The 17,508-nt window shown below is 61.2% G+C and overlaps 1 protein-coding gene across 1 annotated transcript in view; it reads right to left on the reverse strand.

The window, feature by feature from the left end:
- Positions 1 to 17,508, reverse strand: part of LOC111157678 (family with sequence similarity 19 member A5, C-C motif chemokine like) — a 181,281-nt gene that overhangs the window by 12,638 nt on the left and 151,135 nt on the right. The window contains exon 3 of the mRNA XM_022519297.1: positions 13,059 to 13,186. Within this exon, the coding sequence (XP_022375005.1) occupies positions 13,059 to 13,186 (128 nt within the window). The remainder of the gene's footprint in view (positions 1 to 13,058; positions 13,187 to 17,508) is intronic.

The raw sequence follows: 17,508 nt of genomic DNA on the forward strand, positions 1-17,508 counted from the left end.
TGCACAGATTTCATGCATGATGGGGAATTAGAAGCAGCCTCTTCGTTTGTTAAAATGCTCAATATGTAGCTGCAAATTCAGTCATGAAATTTTTATTATTCAGAAGATTTGCTTCCTGGTTTTTTAAATTGTTGCTTTGGGTGGCTTTTTACTTGACCTTAACGCAGGTTAAAGGGTTGTTTAAATTTTGAACTAAAAATCGTGTTCCTGGTCATTTTGTTAATTTGAGGTTGGGCTTGCCTCATAGAAATGTAGGTGCATCCATGCATTTCTGTGACACGTTCATTGCTTTGAACTGCAATGTATCCATACGTGTCAATAATCACATATACTCGTGTGATCTTGTGTGTATCGATATATGACTTGCTGTCCCAATCTAATCATCTTACCTGCTGACTTCCTTTTCCTCTCCTTGGCCGGGTGCACTGTCGTTTATTCTTTGCTTTAACACTTTTAGTTCATTAGACGCGCCTTTAGAAGGCAACGTACATTTGACCACCTTAGAAGCCTGATTTCAACAGTCTCTGCCTTTCAGCCGGGGAGATTAACCCGTGTATGTTTATTGTCACCACGGGTACGGTGGTTCCCTCATAAGCAGCGTGCCCCATCCTGATTTCTGGTCATGCTGCTTTCGTGGGTCATTTTTTCACGCACACACACGACATTTCACCTGCTTTCCCTCCTGCCATGGTTTGAGAAAATCGTGTTCTTGCTCCCATTAGTGGTGGCCTTTCTGTTAATCTAATGCACTCTTAATGATTACGCTGTTTGTCTAATGACTTGAGTCATTACGGCTCCCTCTACGGCACAGACAGACATTAAGTGGCTCTTTTCTTACTCGGCAGCTGCCCACCCCCCACCCTTTTCTAATTCAGCCAGAGATTACAGATCAGTTTGCCATTACACAGAAATTGTTTCTCACAGTAAACACAGTATATTACATCATATGCCGCGGATTTCGTGCTGTATCATAGGAACAACATCACATTAGCTCTGTGTATGTCTTGGTATCAACGGTCACCACGGTTCTTCTTATCTATGGCCTTTTCCATCATCAGCCCCTGATTTTTATTTTTTTGATTGGCTTGAGATTATCCTCCATTTTTTGCAGGAAAGCTTTGTGGGTGGTTCACATTCTAAATGTGTATTTGAATTTTGCAAATTCAAAACCGTGTTCTTTAGTCCCTTGGTGTGAAAAACAACTAAAACTAGAATTGAAGTTGTGAATGTATTTTTCAGCCCAATCCCTGGCTGTGATCCCTCCTTGCCTTCTGCTCCAGAGGGCGACTGGCCTGTGCTGTCGCAGCTTTTGCGGACCCCATCCTCTTGTCTGAATCTTATCTTCCCAATTTAACGGATTGTTACAAGGCAGCTTCCTTTCATTCTTTCACATCAAACACGACCATGGGGTGTGTGGGTCATGATAGTGTTGTCTTGTTTCTAGTTGGGGGTTTTCTTTCCGGTCCTATTTCCATCCTAACCTGATTATCTGTCCCCTTCCGTCCCCTCCTGGTCACGGTGGTTTCGTCTCCGGCGCACCCGCTTTCTAAATTAGGGATTTGCCCTCCATCCTCCACCTACCGACTTTTTCTCTCTGACTCTGCTTCTTTGCTTTCTCCGATGAACCAGCCCTCGGCTGAGGACCGCCCACATCACTGCACGGCTTTTCTGCAGGGACAAGTCCTTCGTTTGCAGCCTCCCATATATATCTCACTTGCACTCGTATTTTGGGTACTTCGTGCTTATGCCCCAGGTCACGGAGCAAACCTTGGATGCTTGCTTTGCCCCAGCCTGTCTTTTTTCCGTGGCTCCTCGCTCCTGGGTCACAGGAGTCGCTCTCCGACACAGACAAGCAGATGTTCTCCAGAAGTCTCCTCTGTGTACAGTTGAGGACTTTTAAGAGCTAACTTGGCTTTTAATCCTTTAGAGAGCATTCCTTTCCACAGCATCTCTTTTCCCACAGGCTCATGTTTGAACTTTGGCTCTGCTGCTTTTTTAATCCCCTTTAAATGGGCAGAGGCCCGTCGGGGGCTGGGATGAGCCAGCGGGCCCAGCGGAGAGCAAGTCTTCATCCTTCGTGCCAGCTCCCGCCTGGCCTGGAAGGTCTGGATGTGCAGAGACCCCGAGTCTTCATGTGACCCCCAACAGGCTCTCAAGTGTGGGGTGGCTCCCAAGAGTATCTCATCCCCCTTGGGTGGTCAGGGACTCTGTCTCGCCTGGACATTCTCTTGAGAATGGAGGACCGAGTGTCCCTGTGTGCCCCAGGGGTCTTGCTGTTTCCTCCTGCCCCCGCTCCAAGGGGCTCTTGCTGTGGACTCTGCCCCTTCCGGTGAGGCTCACCTCTGCCCACCACCTCCTCTCCTGCCACTATGCTGAGAGCCGATCCTTGCGGTGGGATGGGAAGAGCTCCTGCTGGCCAGACCCCACCTCTGCTGCTGCCTTCTCAGTCAGCGCAGCAGTGTCTGGGCCCCGAGGTCAGGCCCAGGAGCGAGGAGGAAGCCTCAGCCTCCACCTGCACCTGAGGAGGACTCTGTCATCAAGGGGCTCAGATGGTTGGGCAGGGACATGCCAAGAAGTTGCCTCCCACCCACTCGTGACGTGCCCACGGGGATGTGACCAGAGCTCAGCACGTGCTTCTATTCACGGAGTCACAGTGTGATGCTAGTTGTTCTCACTTCCCAAAATACTTGGAATGGGAAGCTGGGCAGAGGCTGTGCCGATGGCTAAGAAGTCGGCCACCGTATCAATCCAGAAAGCCAGGCCACTTCTTTACAGACTTGGTGGAAGGACCAGACTGTTCCTCTCTCCTCCAAGGGTCAGACCAGCTTGTTTGGTCATGGGGGTGACGGCCGTGGTTGTGGGGAGGAGGACACTATCAGGGGGGATGGCCATGGTTGTGGGGAGGAGGAACACTATTTCCCTGACGCGTCCGGTTCTGGGAAAACTGAAGCCATGCGGGCCGTGACATGTGAGATGCAGCCAGAATTCAAACAAAACTGAGGTATGCAGCCACACAGCCAGCTCTGGGGCGTCTGCAGACGGGCTGGGGGCTTCCCGGGGAAGGCCATGGGGACGGCTTCCTCCCGGTGCAGCCCTGGGGATGTGAGCCGTCTGGAGTGCTCTAGAAGGTGGCCCACAAGGAAAACAGCAGCATTTCTCCCCTCACAGACTCCATGGGTCTTTCATATGCCATTCTTTCCCCTTCCCACTGACACAAGGACCTGTGAGGCCAGTGGGGCGGTGGGGAGGCATGGATAAGGAAACTGAGGCTACCCAGGTGTGCACCACAACTGTCACCCTGTGGGCAGGGGACACAAGCCCACGCAGAAAGTGGAGACGGCAGCCCTAGAGGGGGGCGCAGCGGGGGTGGTCCACGCAGCCCCTAGCAAGCCTGGGTTCTGTGTTCTGGCTCGGGGAGGGGGGGCGCGAGGGGGGTCGGGGCCAGATGGTGACACGGCATCCCTATGACCCAGGGCCTACGTCACCCAATACCTCTCGAGTCTGATGGGGACTTGACATTTAAAGTCATTTGAGTTGAGACTCAGATCCTTCAATTCCATCTGTAAAGACTCGTCTCAAAGAAGCGTCCCTGCCACATGCCGTAGCCCCTTCCCGGTGCCGTGTGCGGACACCGCCGGGAAGGGGACCCTGCTCCCGAGGGCTGCTGTCCGGGCGACGGAGCTGGGCCGAGCACCGGTGTGCCCAGATCCGGGGGGTGGGCCGGGACCCCGGCCGTGCGGGCGACCACCGGCCCGCGTCATGTGGGGCACAGCACCGCGCTGGACGGGGAGGAGCTAGGCCGGGCAGCTCCTGCCTGGCGTGCACTGACCGGCTTCCCGCTTATGTGACCCCTTTCTGCGGCGCTGTTGGGGGCCGCTTGCCTCTGTCCTCCACAGAGAAACACAGCCCCAAGCAATGTCATCTGGGAGATCATAAGGACTTATTAAACCAATAGGAAAAAACATGTTTTTGACCACTTTGCCAGTATTTCTGCCTGATAAGCTCATGAAACCTGGACTCAGAGAAGAGAATGAGCTCTGACAGCTCCTCTGGGAACTCGGGATCCCTCGGAACTTTCTCCATCCTTCTCTCTCCCTCACTGCCGGCAAGGTGACCGCCTCATGTTCGTGGGATCACAGGGACCCCCCCCCTTGACTGGTGGTGCAGCAGGAGCGCTCCTGGCAGCGGACGGGGCAGGGGAGGTCCACGACGGGCTGGCGGAGACGGGCAGCATGGAGGTGGCAGCCCGTCCGTTCGTCCAGAACGGGGATCCCGTTCAGCGGGTCGCTCTCCGACGGGCCCCCCTGGGGGTGCGTGCCGTCCCAGCCTTCCCTTAGGACTGCTGAGATCTGGGGCCATCAGACCTTTTTGGATTCCAGAGCACCCCCGCCCCCGGCACAAGGAGCTGCTGTGGGACGCCGGTGCCTGGCCAGAGCCCCCAGGGATGGGCGTTCTCTTGCGCTGATTCAGCAAATACTTTTGCAGTCACACGTCAGCCGTAGCTGATGGTGACAACACACATGGTACCCCGCGCTGCCTCCTGGGGAAACTTGCTGGGTGCCCGTTGGTGCGCCGAGAGCCGGGGGCTGTGGACGCTTCACCCCTGCGTCCCTAGCATCCGACGTGGAACCGGAAAGGATGGGGGGGCGGGAACAGCGTTGGGGGAGGGGAGGGAAGGGAGCGCGGATCATGTGACCCAGCTGCCCGCGCCAGACCAGGGGGCGGCAGGACTCGGCCTCCGGGCCCCACACGGGGGCGCGTCCCTGTCCGGGACCCCAGTGTGGTCTGCTGGGCAGGATGGTGTCCTGTCTCTGGCGTCAGGAACACTTGATCCCCAGGCGGCGGGCTCGGCCCAGGACCCGGCTTCTCTGGGGCGCATGTTCCCTCCCCATTCAACCATTCGCCATTTATGTACTTGGAACGATTCAAAGAACAACTCCTCTAACGAAAATGGGGGCGGACGCGGCGCCGTTGCCGAGAGGAGCTCCCGGCCCCAACCCAAAGGGCCCACGGAAACCACGCGGGCTCGGGCAAACCGGTGTTCTGTTTCTGGGCTCATTTCTGCCGGGGACGTGAAGAATGTCACAGCTCGCGGTCCCCACCGATGCCACGCTGGCCGCACACGTCTGTGCTCACACAGGGAATCTACCGAAACGTCCAGCCATTGCCGTGGTGACGGGGAGCGTGGCTCGGAGAACACAGCATGGATCGCAGACCGGGTCCACAGTACCGACTCGCTGCTGTTCGCTGTTCGTGCGGGAGAACCAGCCGGTGCAGGCCTGTGCTGCGTCGGGGTGGGTCGCCGCCACCCGCTCTGTCTCCCTGGACGCTAATCCTACAAACCTGACAGAAGCCTCTCGTCCTTGGGAGCCCCCCCAAATGGGTACCAAAGCACGTCCCTATGGGCCCCCGTGGGGCGGGAGGGGCTCAGCCACAGGCCCCTGCCCACAGAGTCAGCCAGAAAATCTCCTGCTGAAAACCCCGTTTGTCCTTTATTTATTTATTCTTTTAAAAGATTTTATTTATTTATTTATTTGACAGACAGAGATCACAAGCAGGCAGAGAGGCAGGCAGAGAGAGAGAGGAGGAAGCAGGCTCCCTGCTGAGCAGAGAACCCGATGCGGGGCTCGATCCCAGGACCTTGGAATCATGACCCGAGCTGAAGGCAGAGGCTTAACCCACTGAAACCCCAGGGCCCCACTGTTTGTCCTTTAGAGGCAAATCTGCGACCCCCTTGCTCTGGTGCTGAAACGTGTAGTGGTGTCCCAGGAGTGGTCACTCCCTCCACTGGGACCCAGTGTCCAAGGCAGGAGCTGCTCACACAGCAGCAGCTGGACTGGGGTGATCTGACGGGGCCCTCGTCCCTCCCTGAACGATGAGGGGTTTCCTAGGCCCCAGGCTTGTCTCCTGTACCCCACCTTTGGTCCCCATGCCCTGCCGACCTCCACCTCCTACCGCGAGGCCCCTTCCCCGAGCGCCTGCTGGGGTCCTCACCTGCATCCCAAGTTCCCAGACAGGGGCTGAGGTGAGACAGTCCAATCTGCTCCCCGGGTACCTGGATCCACATGAAGCTACGGTCCTTTCCGTGCCATCCCTCTGTCTTGGCATCCTGGGCCTGGGGCAGCTCCAAGGCTGAGGGCACGTTTCTATGAGCCCAGCCTGGGGCAAGCCCAGTCTACACCAGAGTACACGGCGGCGGGGACCCCGGGAGGGGAACGTGGCCAGTGAGCCGCCCCCAGAGGCTGGGCCTGCCAGGAAGGCTCTCGATGCAGAGCTCGGAGGGTGGGGGGCTCTGCTGGGGCCTGGGACGCTGCCTGGCCGGCTGACGGCAACCCCACCAGAGCCCCAGGGACCACTGTCTCCCTGTCCCCAACAGAGACAAGGGGGGGGACCCACCACACGGCAGCCAGCTGTGGCCTCCGGCCAGGACGCCCCACGCCGTCTCCCTTGCAGCCCAGAATCGTTTTTCTTTCATTGGTTTTCAGAACGAGCCGCAAAACGGCAGCTGAGACTCCGCTGTGTAATAAAAGCTTCTAATTGCTGGGATGGCTCATTGGAGATCAGAGACAAACCCAGGGCCCCTGAGCACCTCCAGGAGGCACTGTGCCCCTGGCTGGCATCCCAATCATCCCGTGGGCAGGAGCTCGCAGCTGGCGGTGGGTCTGCAGCGCCCTGGGGCCCGGGGCTGCTGAAACGGATGAGCCGCCTGCTGCTTCACGCCGGGGACGGGCCCACGGAGCCATGCCTGGTGCCTGGGCGTCACTCAGAGCTCGCTGGCTGGTGCGATGGAAGATCTGTTTCCCCGGGGGCCCAGCTGGGAGCACAGTGTTTGGGGATGGGACCTGCTGTGCCTGACGCTCCCAGGAGTCCCAGAGCTCGGGAGTGAAGGAGCCGCCGGCAGCCGTGGGTGCGGAGGGAGGTGTGTTCCCAGCAGCAGACAGCGGAAGCGGACTCACGGGGAGAGAGAACACGGCGGGCACGGAACCGCGGAGGCCCCCAAGGCCGCCAGTGTCAGCAAGGCTGTGGGAGGTCCTGCAGGAGGGGCCCGGGAGGACCAGGAACCCCTTTCTTGAGAACAGGAGGGCCACTTAGTGGTGTATTTCGCCTACTAGGATTTTCCCCGGCTTGCCTCCATGGCCACGGCCACCGGCCTCCCCAGTGGGGCCTCCAAGCTGCCCCGCACGGGTGCCGGGTGCTCGGCCACGCTGGCCACCCTCGTGCCCACACGTGCGCCTGATGCAGTGACCATCCGTGCCCCTCATCGTCTCTGTGTCATGCCGGTGGCTGCCCAGTCCCCTCAGTCACTGCAGACCCTGCGCTCCCTCCCCTCCAGTCACAGCTTCTTATCTGCCATCTGTCCGGGTCAGAGTGACCTCACACCTGTGGTGCCAACCGGCCTCGCCAAAGCAAAGCTCACTGTCCCCTCCAGCAGTGGCCCATGGCCCCCAGTGCATGCTAAATGAACACCGGCTTCTTCCATAGGTCCCGAGGTTGTGCCTCAATCCTGGAGATGACCTGGACCCTGGGACTCCTAAGAAGCCAGGATCTCTGGGAAGCTGGCACCAGGGCGGGCTCTGTGTGCACCTGTCTCTCTCCTGCCTGTCTCTGACCAGTTCTGACCTGCTGTCACCTCCGGGAGAAGCCACCCCAATCACCTACGTGATGCAGGCTTGTGCCCATCGGGGGTTCCCGGGGCCTCCCCAGGGGCAAGTGCACTGCCCCACAAATGCCGGGCCCACAGAACAGGTGTGGGTGAACCCCTGGGGAGCAAATGCCCGGTCAGCCCAAAGCCTGGGGACCGACCACTGCAGCAGGCTGTGCCGGGGCTCCCAGGACCTCATGCTGGACACGGAGCACTCATTCCCAGCCCAGGGGGGCGCCCAGAACAGAGAGGGCCCTGCTGTCCACAGACACTCTCCCTGAGCCCGGGGACCGTCCCTGCAGTCTTGGGATTCCAGGCTGGCTGTCTCCCTCCTCCCCCGATGGAATCCCGAGTTCCAGGTCCGGGACAACCCGGCACGGCTGAGCTCTGGCTTCAAGGGGCTCGGCTGAGCGTCAGGCGTGCTGGCATTGAGTCTTTGTCCGTGACCCATTTTTCCGTCTGGGTTGAGAGGACGGACGCCTTCCCACCTGCAGCCCCGCGCTTGCAGCCGCGGCCGGACCTGCGCTCGCCCCACCCTTGTGGGCACGCTCGTGGAAGCCCGCGTCTGGGAGCTCCGGGAATTCGGGTTTTAAGTACTTCTTTGATCATCTGTTCTCCGCGTTTCTCTACCTTTGGACGTTGTATTCTTCAGAATTCCTGAACCGATCTTCTAGTCTAGTTTTTTTCTCCTTCTCTGAAAAAATCGACTCCTCGGCGGAGACTTCCTCGCTCTACCGGATTGTTACCACAACCAGTTACCCACGCACGCTGGTGTACGTGAGCACAAACGCTCACGCGCGTGAGCCCACGAGTACGTGTGTGTACACATGCGTGCTGTGCACATACTGTGTCCCCCGTTCTTATAGGAAGATACATATTCTTGATCTTCTTAGCATCCATGTCCACATCCTGACACGACCATGACTCTCCTCTTCGCACAAACCTGCGGCTTGGGGGCTTGTGGGTGATAGGTCACCCCTGCGTCGTGGACGGCCCGGCCCAGGCCCGGCAGGGGCGCCTCATGGGGGAGCATGGCGGCTGCGGAGTGATCGCACCCCCTACGTGGGGCTCAGGGGCCCGAAGCCAGACGCACCCCCAGGGGAGGAAGGTTCAAGGCCGGGGCCGGGCGCTCCATCGGCGTGCTGTCCCCGCCTCACTTCCTGACCAGCCTCTGCTCCCGCGGGCCGCCGGCCAGCTTCAGGACCCTGCTCTGCGGGGCCTCCCCCACCACCTCCAGCGCCCCGTTCCTCCGGTTTCCGCCGCTCGTGGTTGGGCGGTGGCCCTTGGTCACTGTCGTCAAGTGGTGACCCTTTGCTGCGTCCACGGCGGTGAGTGTGACCTGAGGAGCTGGTGGGCAGATGGTGGGCTTCCCAGAAAGGTCCTCAGGCCCCAAACTGCAGTGACCCGGGATTTCAGCCTTGAGCTTGGTAAGTTAGTGAGGGGACGGGTCAGCTCCCCAAAGTCATATCCACCGAGAACTTTCCATTTTTGGAAATGTCATTTGGAATTAAAGATGGGATCGAGTTTGTGACCAGGAATCATCCTTGAGGTGGGAAGAGCCTGGTGAGCCGGCGTCTTCACAAGGCCCGGCTCTCGCGGTCATGCGGCCCTGTGACGACGGAGGCACACTCTGGCCACACGCCCCGGAGCGCCTGGAACCCCAGAGGCAGGACGAGGCTGGACAGACACCCCGCAGAGCCTCGGAGAAGCACGGCCCTGACATACCGTGGTTTCAGCCGGCGAGAACGGATGTCTGCCCCTGTGAGCCTCCAGGTGCGGGGGCAGGGGTGGGGCCGCCGGAGCCTCGCAGGGCACGTCCCCAGAAAGAAGCCGCAGCGTCCCCTCCGAGAGCTGAGGGCCTGTGCACCTCGGGACTTGGGTCTCCGGGACGTCGCCTCCACACCTGCAGTCAGCGTGACGGGGTCCAGGGTGTCCAGACTTGTTCCCCTCGCTGGTGTGAGCCCCCGGTGGGTCTGTCTGCCGCGGGGCCAGCTGGGAGGGCTGGGATGGCTCATCTGACCTCCAGGCCACCCAGAGGAGCTGCTCCCCACTCCCGGGGACCTGAGCACGGTGCCCCGACCAGCTCGCCCACCAAGAGCGTCCGCTTCTGCCGCTTCCTCTCCCGCGCGCTCTGCCTTTCCTCCTCTCCGTCTCCCTGTCACTTTACACAGGTGTCCTGGGGGCAAAAGCAGGAAGCACCTACGTGCTGTTCTTTCAACTGGGAGCCCAGAACAAGCACTGCTGAGTTTCTACGAACGGTCTTACAGGAATCTCCACGCCGGTGTGTGGGGCTCAGAGCCAGGGCCCAGCGCTCGGGGCCCGGTGCTTGGGGTCCAGCACTCGGGGTCCAGGGCTCACGGCTATGTGTACCCTCCTCTTGCTGTCCACCCCGGGCAGGTGCCTGGCTCAAGGAGCCCTAAATGGTGTCCGGCTGGTGGAGTCAGGAACCACATGCTCCAGGTGCCCCCAGAGCAGAGGCCCCACGTGTCCCTCGCATGGACCGCTCAGAGGGTCCAGATCTGGCACATGCCAGGCCCTCAGGGGTACACCTGGAATCCAGGAACGCAGAGACCTCATGGGTAACTGGGCAGTGTGGACACGGCGAGTTGTCCTCAGGACGGCAGAGCTGGGCAGTGGCCCCCAGCCTGGCCTGTGCTAGCTCACACCCAGGACCAGACACTTGGCACTGCAGGAGACGCCCGTCGGCAGAGCCCAACAGGACTACAGAGAACATAACCCACCCGGGGGCTCACCTCTCGCGTGATCTGGTCTGCAGTGAGCGCCGACCTCTGGGACCATCAGGCTGGGCCAGGCGTCCCCTCCCAGTATCGTCCAAGAGAGACACCCCGCCACTTCCCACACCTTCCCTGGCTGTCCCCCACTGGACAGCTGTCGCAGATGTGCTCAGGCGGTGGCGGCTGTGCCACCCGTCAGAGCCTGCTCATGGGAAGTGTTGTTGGGGGAAGTGAGTTCCCAGGAAATCCCAGATCCTGGACAGAACTAGACGGACACCCCAGTGAGGGGTCCTCATGCCTCACAATGGGCCGTTCACACAGGACGGAATTCAGAGGTGTCACGTAACAGCTCCCGGGTAGGATGGGTTCCCTTTTGGCTGGTCCATTCTGATTGGGGAGACGGGACAGCAGTTCACGTCGGGAGCCCAGCAAAACGTACACGTGTGCAAGCGTGGCGGAGCGACTCCCGAGTACAGCATCACGGTGGCCGCCAGCACGCGACCCTCGTGAGCTCAGCCTCTAGCATCTGAGGACGTGCGCGGCATGGGGAGGGCAGGACGGCACTTCGCTCGCGGGGTGGACCCAGGCTGGACGCCATCAGCGGACTGCGGAGCTCAAGGGAGACCGTCTCTGGGGATGCTATGGGAGGGCGCTGTCGCCCTGGGGGACAGCCTGCAGCGTCCCCCATGTCTCCTTTCCTGGTGCCGACTGGCGTCCACGGGACCAACCCAGGGTGGGAAGCAGAGCCTGGAAATCCCGCACGGATGCCGGATCTTCCCCGAGTTTCCAGGACGGTGGCTTCCCCGCGATTCACCGTAACTTGCAGCCGTCACCGCGTCCCTGCGCACGGGAGCTTCGCTCAGCCGGACTCCCCCTCGGGACACGACGTTCTCTGATATTTTTACTTAATTTCTTCTTCCTTCTCTTAAACGTGGGTCACGACCCAGCAAATTAATTTCACGACCCACTAATGGGGTGAGGACCTGACCTCCGAGAAGGAGCGTTCTCGGAAACGCATGCGTCAGCATGTTCCTGGGCTCCACACAGGTGACGGCACAATTAATTATCGCAAGTTCTCATGTTGGCCCTGAGCGGGGGGCTGGGTGGGGGCCTGTCAGGCCCGTGTCCGCCGCCGGGTGCTGCTGGGCACAGAGACGTGAGCGGCACGGCCCTCGCAGAGGAGTGGGGCGGGACGAGGTCGGGGTGGGGGACAGCCCTCCAGACACGACTGTGGCCGCTGAGGGGGCGTGGGCCGTCACGTGGCCAAGCAGCCACAAGGGCACTCCAAGCCCATCTCATAGAAAACCTACTCGTGGTGAAACGGGACGCGGCGGTGCTGACCGACGTCGGTGGAGGGACCGAGCTGCTGTCCTGAAGACGGGACCACACGCTCCAAGTATTTGGTGTTTGGGCCGAGAGCCTGAGTGAGCTTTGAAGAAAGCTTTGCGAACGGCCACCACATGCAGGGCCGCTGTCAGAGCCAGAGACGCGTCTGCAGACCCCTGGGGCGGCCCCAGCCTCCAGCATCACCATGCAGCCCCTCAGCGGGACGCGCCAGCCCAGATCCAGAGCACGCGCCCTCCACACGGCCGGGAGCGCCGGGCCCCAGGCGTGCACCCCTGTGGGGGGTGAGGAGCGCCGAGAGCGAGCCCTTCGGCGGACTGGCCCCGGGCCTCGCAGGTGTCCTGCCCACACCCGGGCCGGCAGGGGCATCTGCCCGAGGACCAGCGGCCCCCCAGGCGGGCTCCCCCGAGAACGGGCAGACGGGAGAATCCAGCTTCAGAGCTAAAAGACGCGTGGGCTTTTCCCAAACCAGACCCAGGGTTTGTGGGGGGAGGCCCAGCGGGCAGGCAGAGCACGTCTGCTGCCCACTGCCGGCTGTGGTTTTCCCAGCCGCCGGACGAAGGCAAGGGTCCTGAGCTCCTGGGCCTGCGGAGTCGTGGCACCAGCCTCAATAAGCGGCTGCATCAGGGAACAGAGCCTGCCCCTGGCGCGGGCCTGCGAGAGGGCTCACACCATGGTGCGTGGCCTTGAGGAACTTACCTTGAAAAAGGGACCTCAGAGAGCGGCCTCAGAGCCCTTCCCCATCCTCCCCTCCGTCCCCTCGGGACAGCAGCCACGGGGCCCAGGCGGTCTCGGCTCCTGGGACAGAGGGTATGCAGGGGGCCCCTCAGCGGGCTCTGGGAGGGACTGGGGTGCCCTCGGGGATTTCAGGGTCGGGGCCTCTGCTCCGGACGGCCACCACGCAGTACCCAGAGCCGGAGGAGACCTTGAGGACCGCATCCTTCCCCGGTCCCGCTCCCTAAAGAGGCTTCAGCGGCTGTGGGGGGTCCTGACCCGTCCTCCTGCTGAGCACACCCGCCATCCCAGCAACGAGACGAGACCAACCACCCCGTGGGGCTCTGAGCTGACTTCTGGGCGGACGCCTTCAGGCTGGTTCTGTCCTGCCCCTGGGCCCCCCGCCGGGGGGACAGTCTGACGCAGTAGGGACAGACCGACCCGGTCGCAGGGGGCGAGGACAGACTGCATGGGGGAGGCAGCGAGGCTGGCAGTGTCTCCACACCAAGCCAGCCGCCCCTGTCCCCCCGCCTGCCGACGTGCGGCCCACCTCCCCGCGGGGACCCGCCGCCCAGGGCCGGCTCTCCCTCTGGTGTGCAGGGTGCATGGCGCCGCGTACGCACCGTCGTGGTCTTCACCCGCCCGCCGGGCTGCGTGCACGTCCAGCCTGACCGGTTGATGAGCAGGTCACAGCCTTCGCCCTCCAGACACGGCAGCATGTCACACCACTGCTTTGTCTTGATGATTCGCGCTGCGGGAGAGAAGAGAGCCGTTCAGCCGCTGCTCCCTGGGGCCCCGGGACAGCGCCAGAAGCCTGACTCCCGCCCTGGGAAGGGATGGTCCGGTGGGCAGCGCCTGGAGTCCATCGGGGGGCGGGGCCTCTATTCCTCCCTGTCCCCGACCCCCTCTTGAGCGATGTCCCCAGGTCCAACTCTGCCGCCAGCCCATCAGTAAGCGGCGGCAGAGGAAGAACTAGGACCACGTGCACGTCCTTCTAAGTCCGGGGCCCACGCAGTTACACCGTCTGGGTACTCAGACCGGATTCCCACCACGGGCCAGAAGCCATTTCACCTCAAAGCTGAGCCTTCCACGTGCACACTTCCAAACACGGCGTCCTCCCCAACTCCAGCCCACTGCTGCGGAAGGCACAAAACCTGGGATTTCCCAGGACACGAGGATGCGGAGTCTGGGTCCAGGCCACACGAGGACACGTGCGTCTTTGGGCATCTGCCCAGTGCTCCCTGCGCTTGACTGTCCCCTTGGGGGCAGCAGGAAAAGGTGAGCGCGCTGGGAGAGAGCCATGGTATGCGTCTCGGGGCCGTTTCTGGGGATACAAGAGCTCGTCACCCTGTGTCAGCTCCTTTCTACGCTGTGCCATGAACTGGACTGTGCCCCCAGAGTGACATGGCAAAGCCCTAAGCCCCAGTGTGCGGGTCCTTAGACGGTGTTTTTAGAGCAGTAATTCAGGTTAACGGAGGTCACGAGGCTGGGGACCCGATCCGAAAGGATCAGTGCCCTCGCGAGTAGGAACACCGAGCTGTACGAGGCCTCGCAGCACCTGGGCCGGCCGCCCGTCATCTCAGACCCCTGGCCCCCAGGGCGGGGAGACGCAGCTGTTTGCTGCTGAGGCCACCACACCTGTGGCCTCTGTCCCCGCAGCGCAGCAGGTGGTGGTGCGGGGGAGACCCACCCCTCAGATGTGGTTCTCATTTTGCTGGGACATCAGTGTGGGAAACACGCCAGCTGAGCGCCTGTGCGGGTCCCCCGGGCAGGGAGAGGACGTGCTGGATCCTGCTCACCGGGGTCGGCCTCATCCTGGGCGGACCCCAGGATGGGAAGCTGGGGGCAGGCGGGAGCTCCTTCCCGGACTGCTCGGCGGATGCTCAGCGCCTTTCCCTGCACATCCCTGGGGCCTCGCTCGTCCTCTGCTCCCTCTTCCTGCTAGAGGCCCGAGCAGCAGGGCCTTCGCAAAAGCTCCGTCTGGTGACAGATGAGATGGCCCGGAAGCCCGGCTGTACACCAGCAAACGCACCCCTTAAGCCCACGGAGAGGCTAGAGGCTTAGATCACGCACACAGCCCGACCCCTGGAAATCCTGTGCGGGGCGTCTGCACAGATCCTGATGCGGAAGGGGCGGCTTGTCTGGGCTCAGCCGTGAGGACCGGGCAACGGGGCTCAAGGAGCTTCTGTACTTGTGCTCCCATCTGTCCCCCAGCCACGCCTGGGGAGCGCTGTCCACGTAGCGGGCCAACGGTGCTGATCCTCGCTGCAGGGAGGCCCAGGGCCACCCGTCCTGGCCTGAGGGGCCAAGAGCAGGACTAAGGCTGTCTCAGGGACGGCTGTGCCCTCCCATGGCAGGAAGGCAATGTGCCCCACAAGAGCACACGCGCACACGCAAACACACCAAGTCGCTGATGGCACTCCTCCCCCACGCGGGGTGGCGTCCGGGCGTGTCGGGTGCCAGGGCTGCCGAGGGTGCCGTGGGGCCGCTGCTGAGCACACACGGCTCTTGTCTGCCGCTGGGCTTGGCTCACCCTGCCGAGCCCACTTCCTGCAGGAGGCGGTGGGAGGCACAGCACTGGCCACACCATCCCAGGGACAAAGGGACCTTTCATGCCACACGTCACCACTTCCATGATGCTGAGGCAGCTCCAGCGCCCAGGAGGGCGTCCTCCGGGAGCTGACAGTGCACAGGGGCATGAGCGACAGTAGCTGACCAGTGGCCTCTGGGGACTGTGGTGGCAGCCAGCCACGTGCCATAGCCACGGGAGACCCCTCGGCCCATGGTGTGTCAGGGGTCGTCACCACGTCTCCCAGGCCTGTCCCCAGGCCCAAGGAGACACCGAGCTCTCTGGAACATGGACAGGCTTGCGTCCTCAGCACAGGCCTGTGCACCTGCTGCTGGCCCGGCAGGGGCGTGAGCTCACAGCACCGCCTGCGCGTTCCGCCCCGAGTGCCGAGGGCCTCAGGCTGGGGCTCAGTGCAGCTCCGGACACTGCTCCAGGCTGCCCTCCATGTGGGCCTTTAGGTGCTTCTGGGACGGGGGCTCTGCCTCAGTTTCCCGTTGCTTCAGCCCAGATGTGTAAACAACGTAACATGAGCTGTGGGCACCGTGTGGGCAGCCGGCTCAGGACACAGACGGCGCTGGGAGGGCAGTATAGGGACCGAGCAACGGAAAGGCGATGGCCAGGCAGGGCCGGTCACCCTGGTCTCAGGAGAGAAGTGAGTTAGGTGGCTCTGGGCCATGTGGTGGGAGGCCAATGTGCCCAAGCAATGTCGGGACAGGCAGTGACCAGAGCTGCAGACAGACCAGGGTGGCCGGAGTGATGGAGTCTGACAGGGGGCAGTGCGGACCCTTCAAAGGAAGGACAGGGAATGAACTGTCTTCAAGGGAAAGGACAGCCTTCGGAGATGGAGCAAGGACAGCAAGGCCCCGTGCCTCCCCCAGCTACCTGTATGACAAGATGATGGTCCTCTCAAGGCCTTTTCTAGAGAAAGTAGGGACCTTTCCTCCCTGGGCTTCAGCCTGGCCATCCTTTCCTTGGGCATCCGCTCCCCACTCGTATGGGTGTGCACCCCACACCAGCAAGCAGAGGCCCCACAGGGTTTGCACAGCGAGTGCTAGGGACCTCGTGTCACATGGCAGGAGGAAAGCCTGTGGCAGGACACATGCATGGCTCTGTCCCCAGTCCCCGTTGTGACTGGACCGTGCAGCGAGGCCAACGTGTCCACACGCGTGAGAAGCTTGGGGCAGGCACTGGAGGGCCCCTGGGCGGCTCTGCGTGAAATCCCAGGCCTGCTCACGACAAAGACTGACCACGATCAGCGCAGTTCCTTGCAGCGTGCGGCGTCCCCAACCTCACAGCCCACAGGGAAGGCAGGAGGGCCCGCAGGTGCGTCTCCGCGGCCGGCCCAGCGCCAGGGCTGGGCTTCCCCAGATGACTGCCTTGTAACACGAACACTGCCAATTTAAATTTTATGAGTTTCGCAGTGTTGCTTGTGTTTAATCTGTGGATGTTTCAGCTTATTCCGGTTTATGGTCTGCCGAGGGCTCCCCGCTTGCAACATAATAATAAAAATGATTTAGGTCACTAACGAGGGGCCCAAGGAAGTAGCTTTCCCTTCAAAGCAGTTCTCAGATGATTGAGGTCTGAGGAACACTGCTGCCCGCCCACGGCTAACTGGTCAGGGAAGGAGGCAGGGCTGGTGCCCAAGATGGTCTGGCGAGCTCTGGATGTACGTGGAGCCCCACACTCAGTGGGCCAGCCTGGGACTGTGGAAGGGAGACTGGGAGGAGCCTGTCCTGTGGCCCACTGGCCTTCCTCCAGCCAAAGGGGTTTCGGTCTCCTTCTCCTGTGGTGGCCGCCCCTGGGTTCTCCCTGCTGTGGCCTCAACCCAGAGACAGGTGTGTATAATGCACATGGAGCATGGGGTCCCTGTCCCTCCATTGTCCCTCCGGCCCTTCCGGTGGGGGAAGGGTCTCCACTGGGATTCTAACAGATTGCACGTCTGCTTTAGTCTTTGGGGTAAAAAAAAAAAATGTTATGTTGTTGGCAGCATCACACAGGCATTAGAGCTGGCCCCAAACTCAATTAGGCTTGGATCAGTCCCTGCTGCAGCTGGCCCACCCCTCCATGGAGCCGGGTCAGTGGCTTCCTTCTCCTTCCTTCTGAAATGACCTGTGAAGGACAGTGTAGGAAAGGGCATGAACTGGTGCTGCCACTCAATGGCCCCTCACTGAACCTGGGGGACCCTCAGCCCTGGTTCTCCTTCCTGGAGCACATTCCAGAAATCTCCTAGGCCGAGGGGTCTGGCTGCAAAGTCATCTATGCTACCCGACCCGCACTCTCAGCATATATAGCTTCCTCAGGCTCAAGAGGCCTCCTCATCACCACCAGCACCACACCACATGGCATCATCACCTTCACCACAACTACCACCACAGTTACCACCATCACCATCACCACCATCATCACCATCACCACCATCACCATCACCACCATCACCATCACCACCATCACCACCATCACCGTCACCATCACCATCATCACCACCACCATCACCATCACCACCA

This window comes from Enhydra lutris, unplaced genomic scaffold (assembly GCF_002288905.1).
Source record: "Enhydra lutris kenyoni isolate GAN:26980312 unplaced genomic scaffold, ASM228890v2 scaffoldscaffold55, whole genome shotgun sequence".
In the NCBI taxonomy this organism is placed as follows: Eukaryota; Metazoa; Chordata; class Mammalia; order Carnivora; family Mustelidae; genus Enhydra; species Enhydra lutris.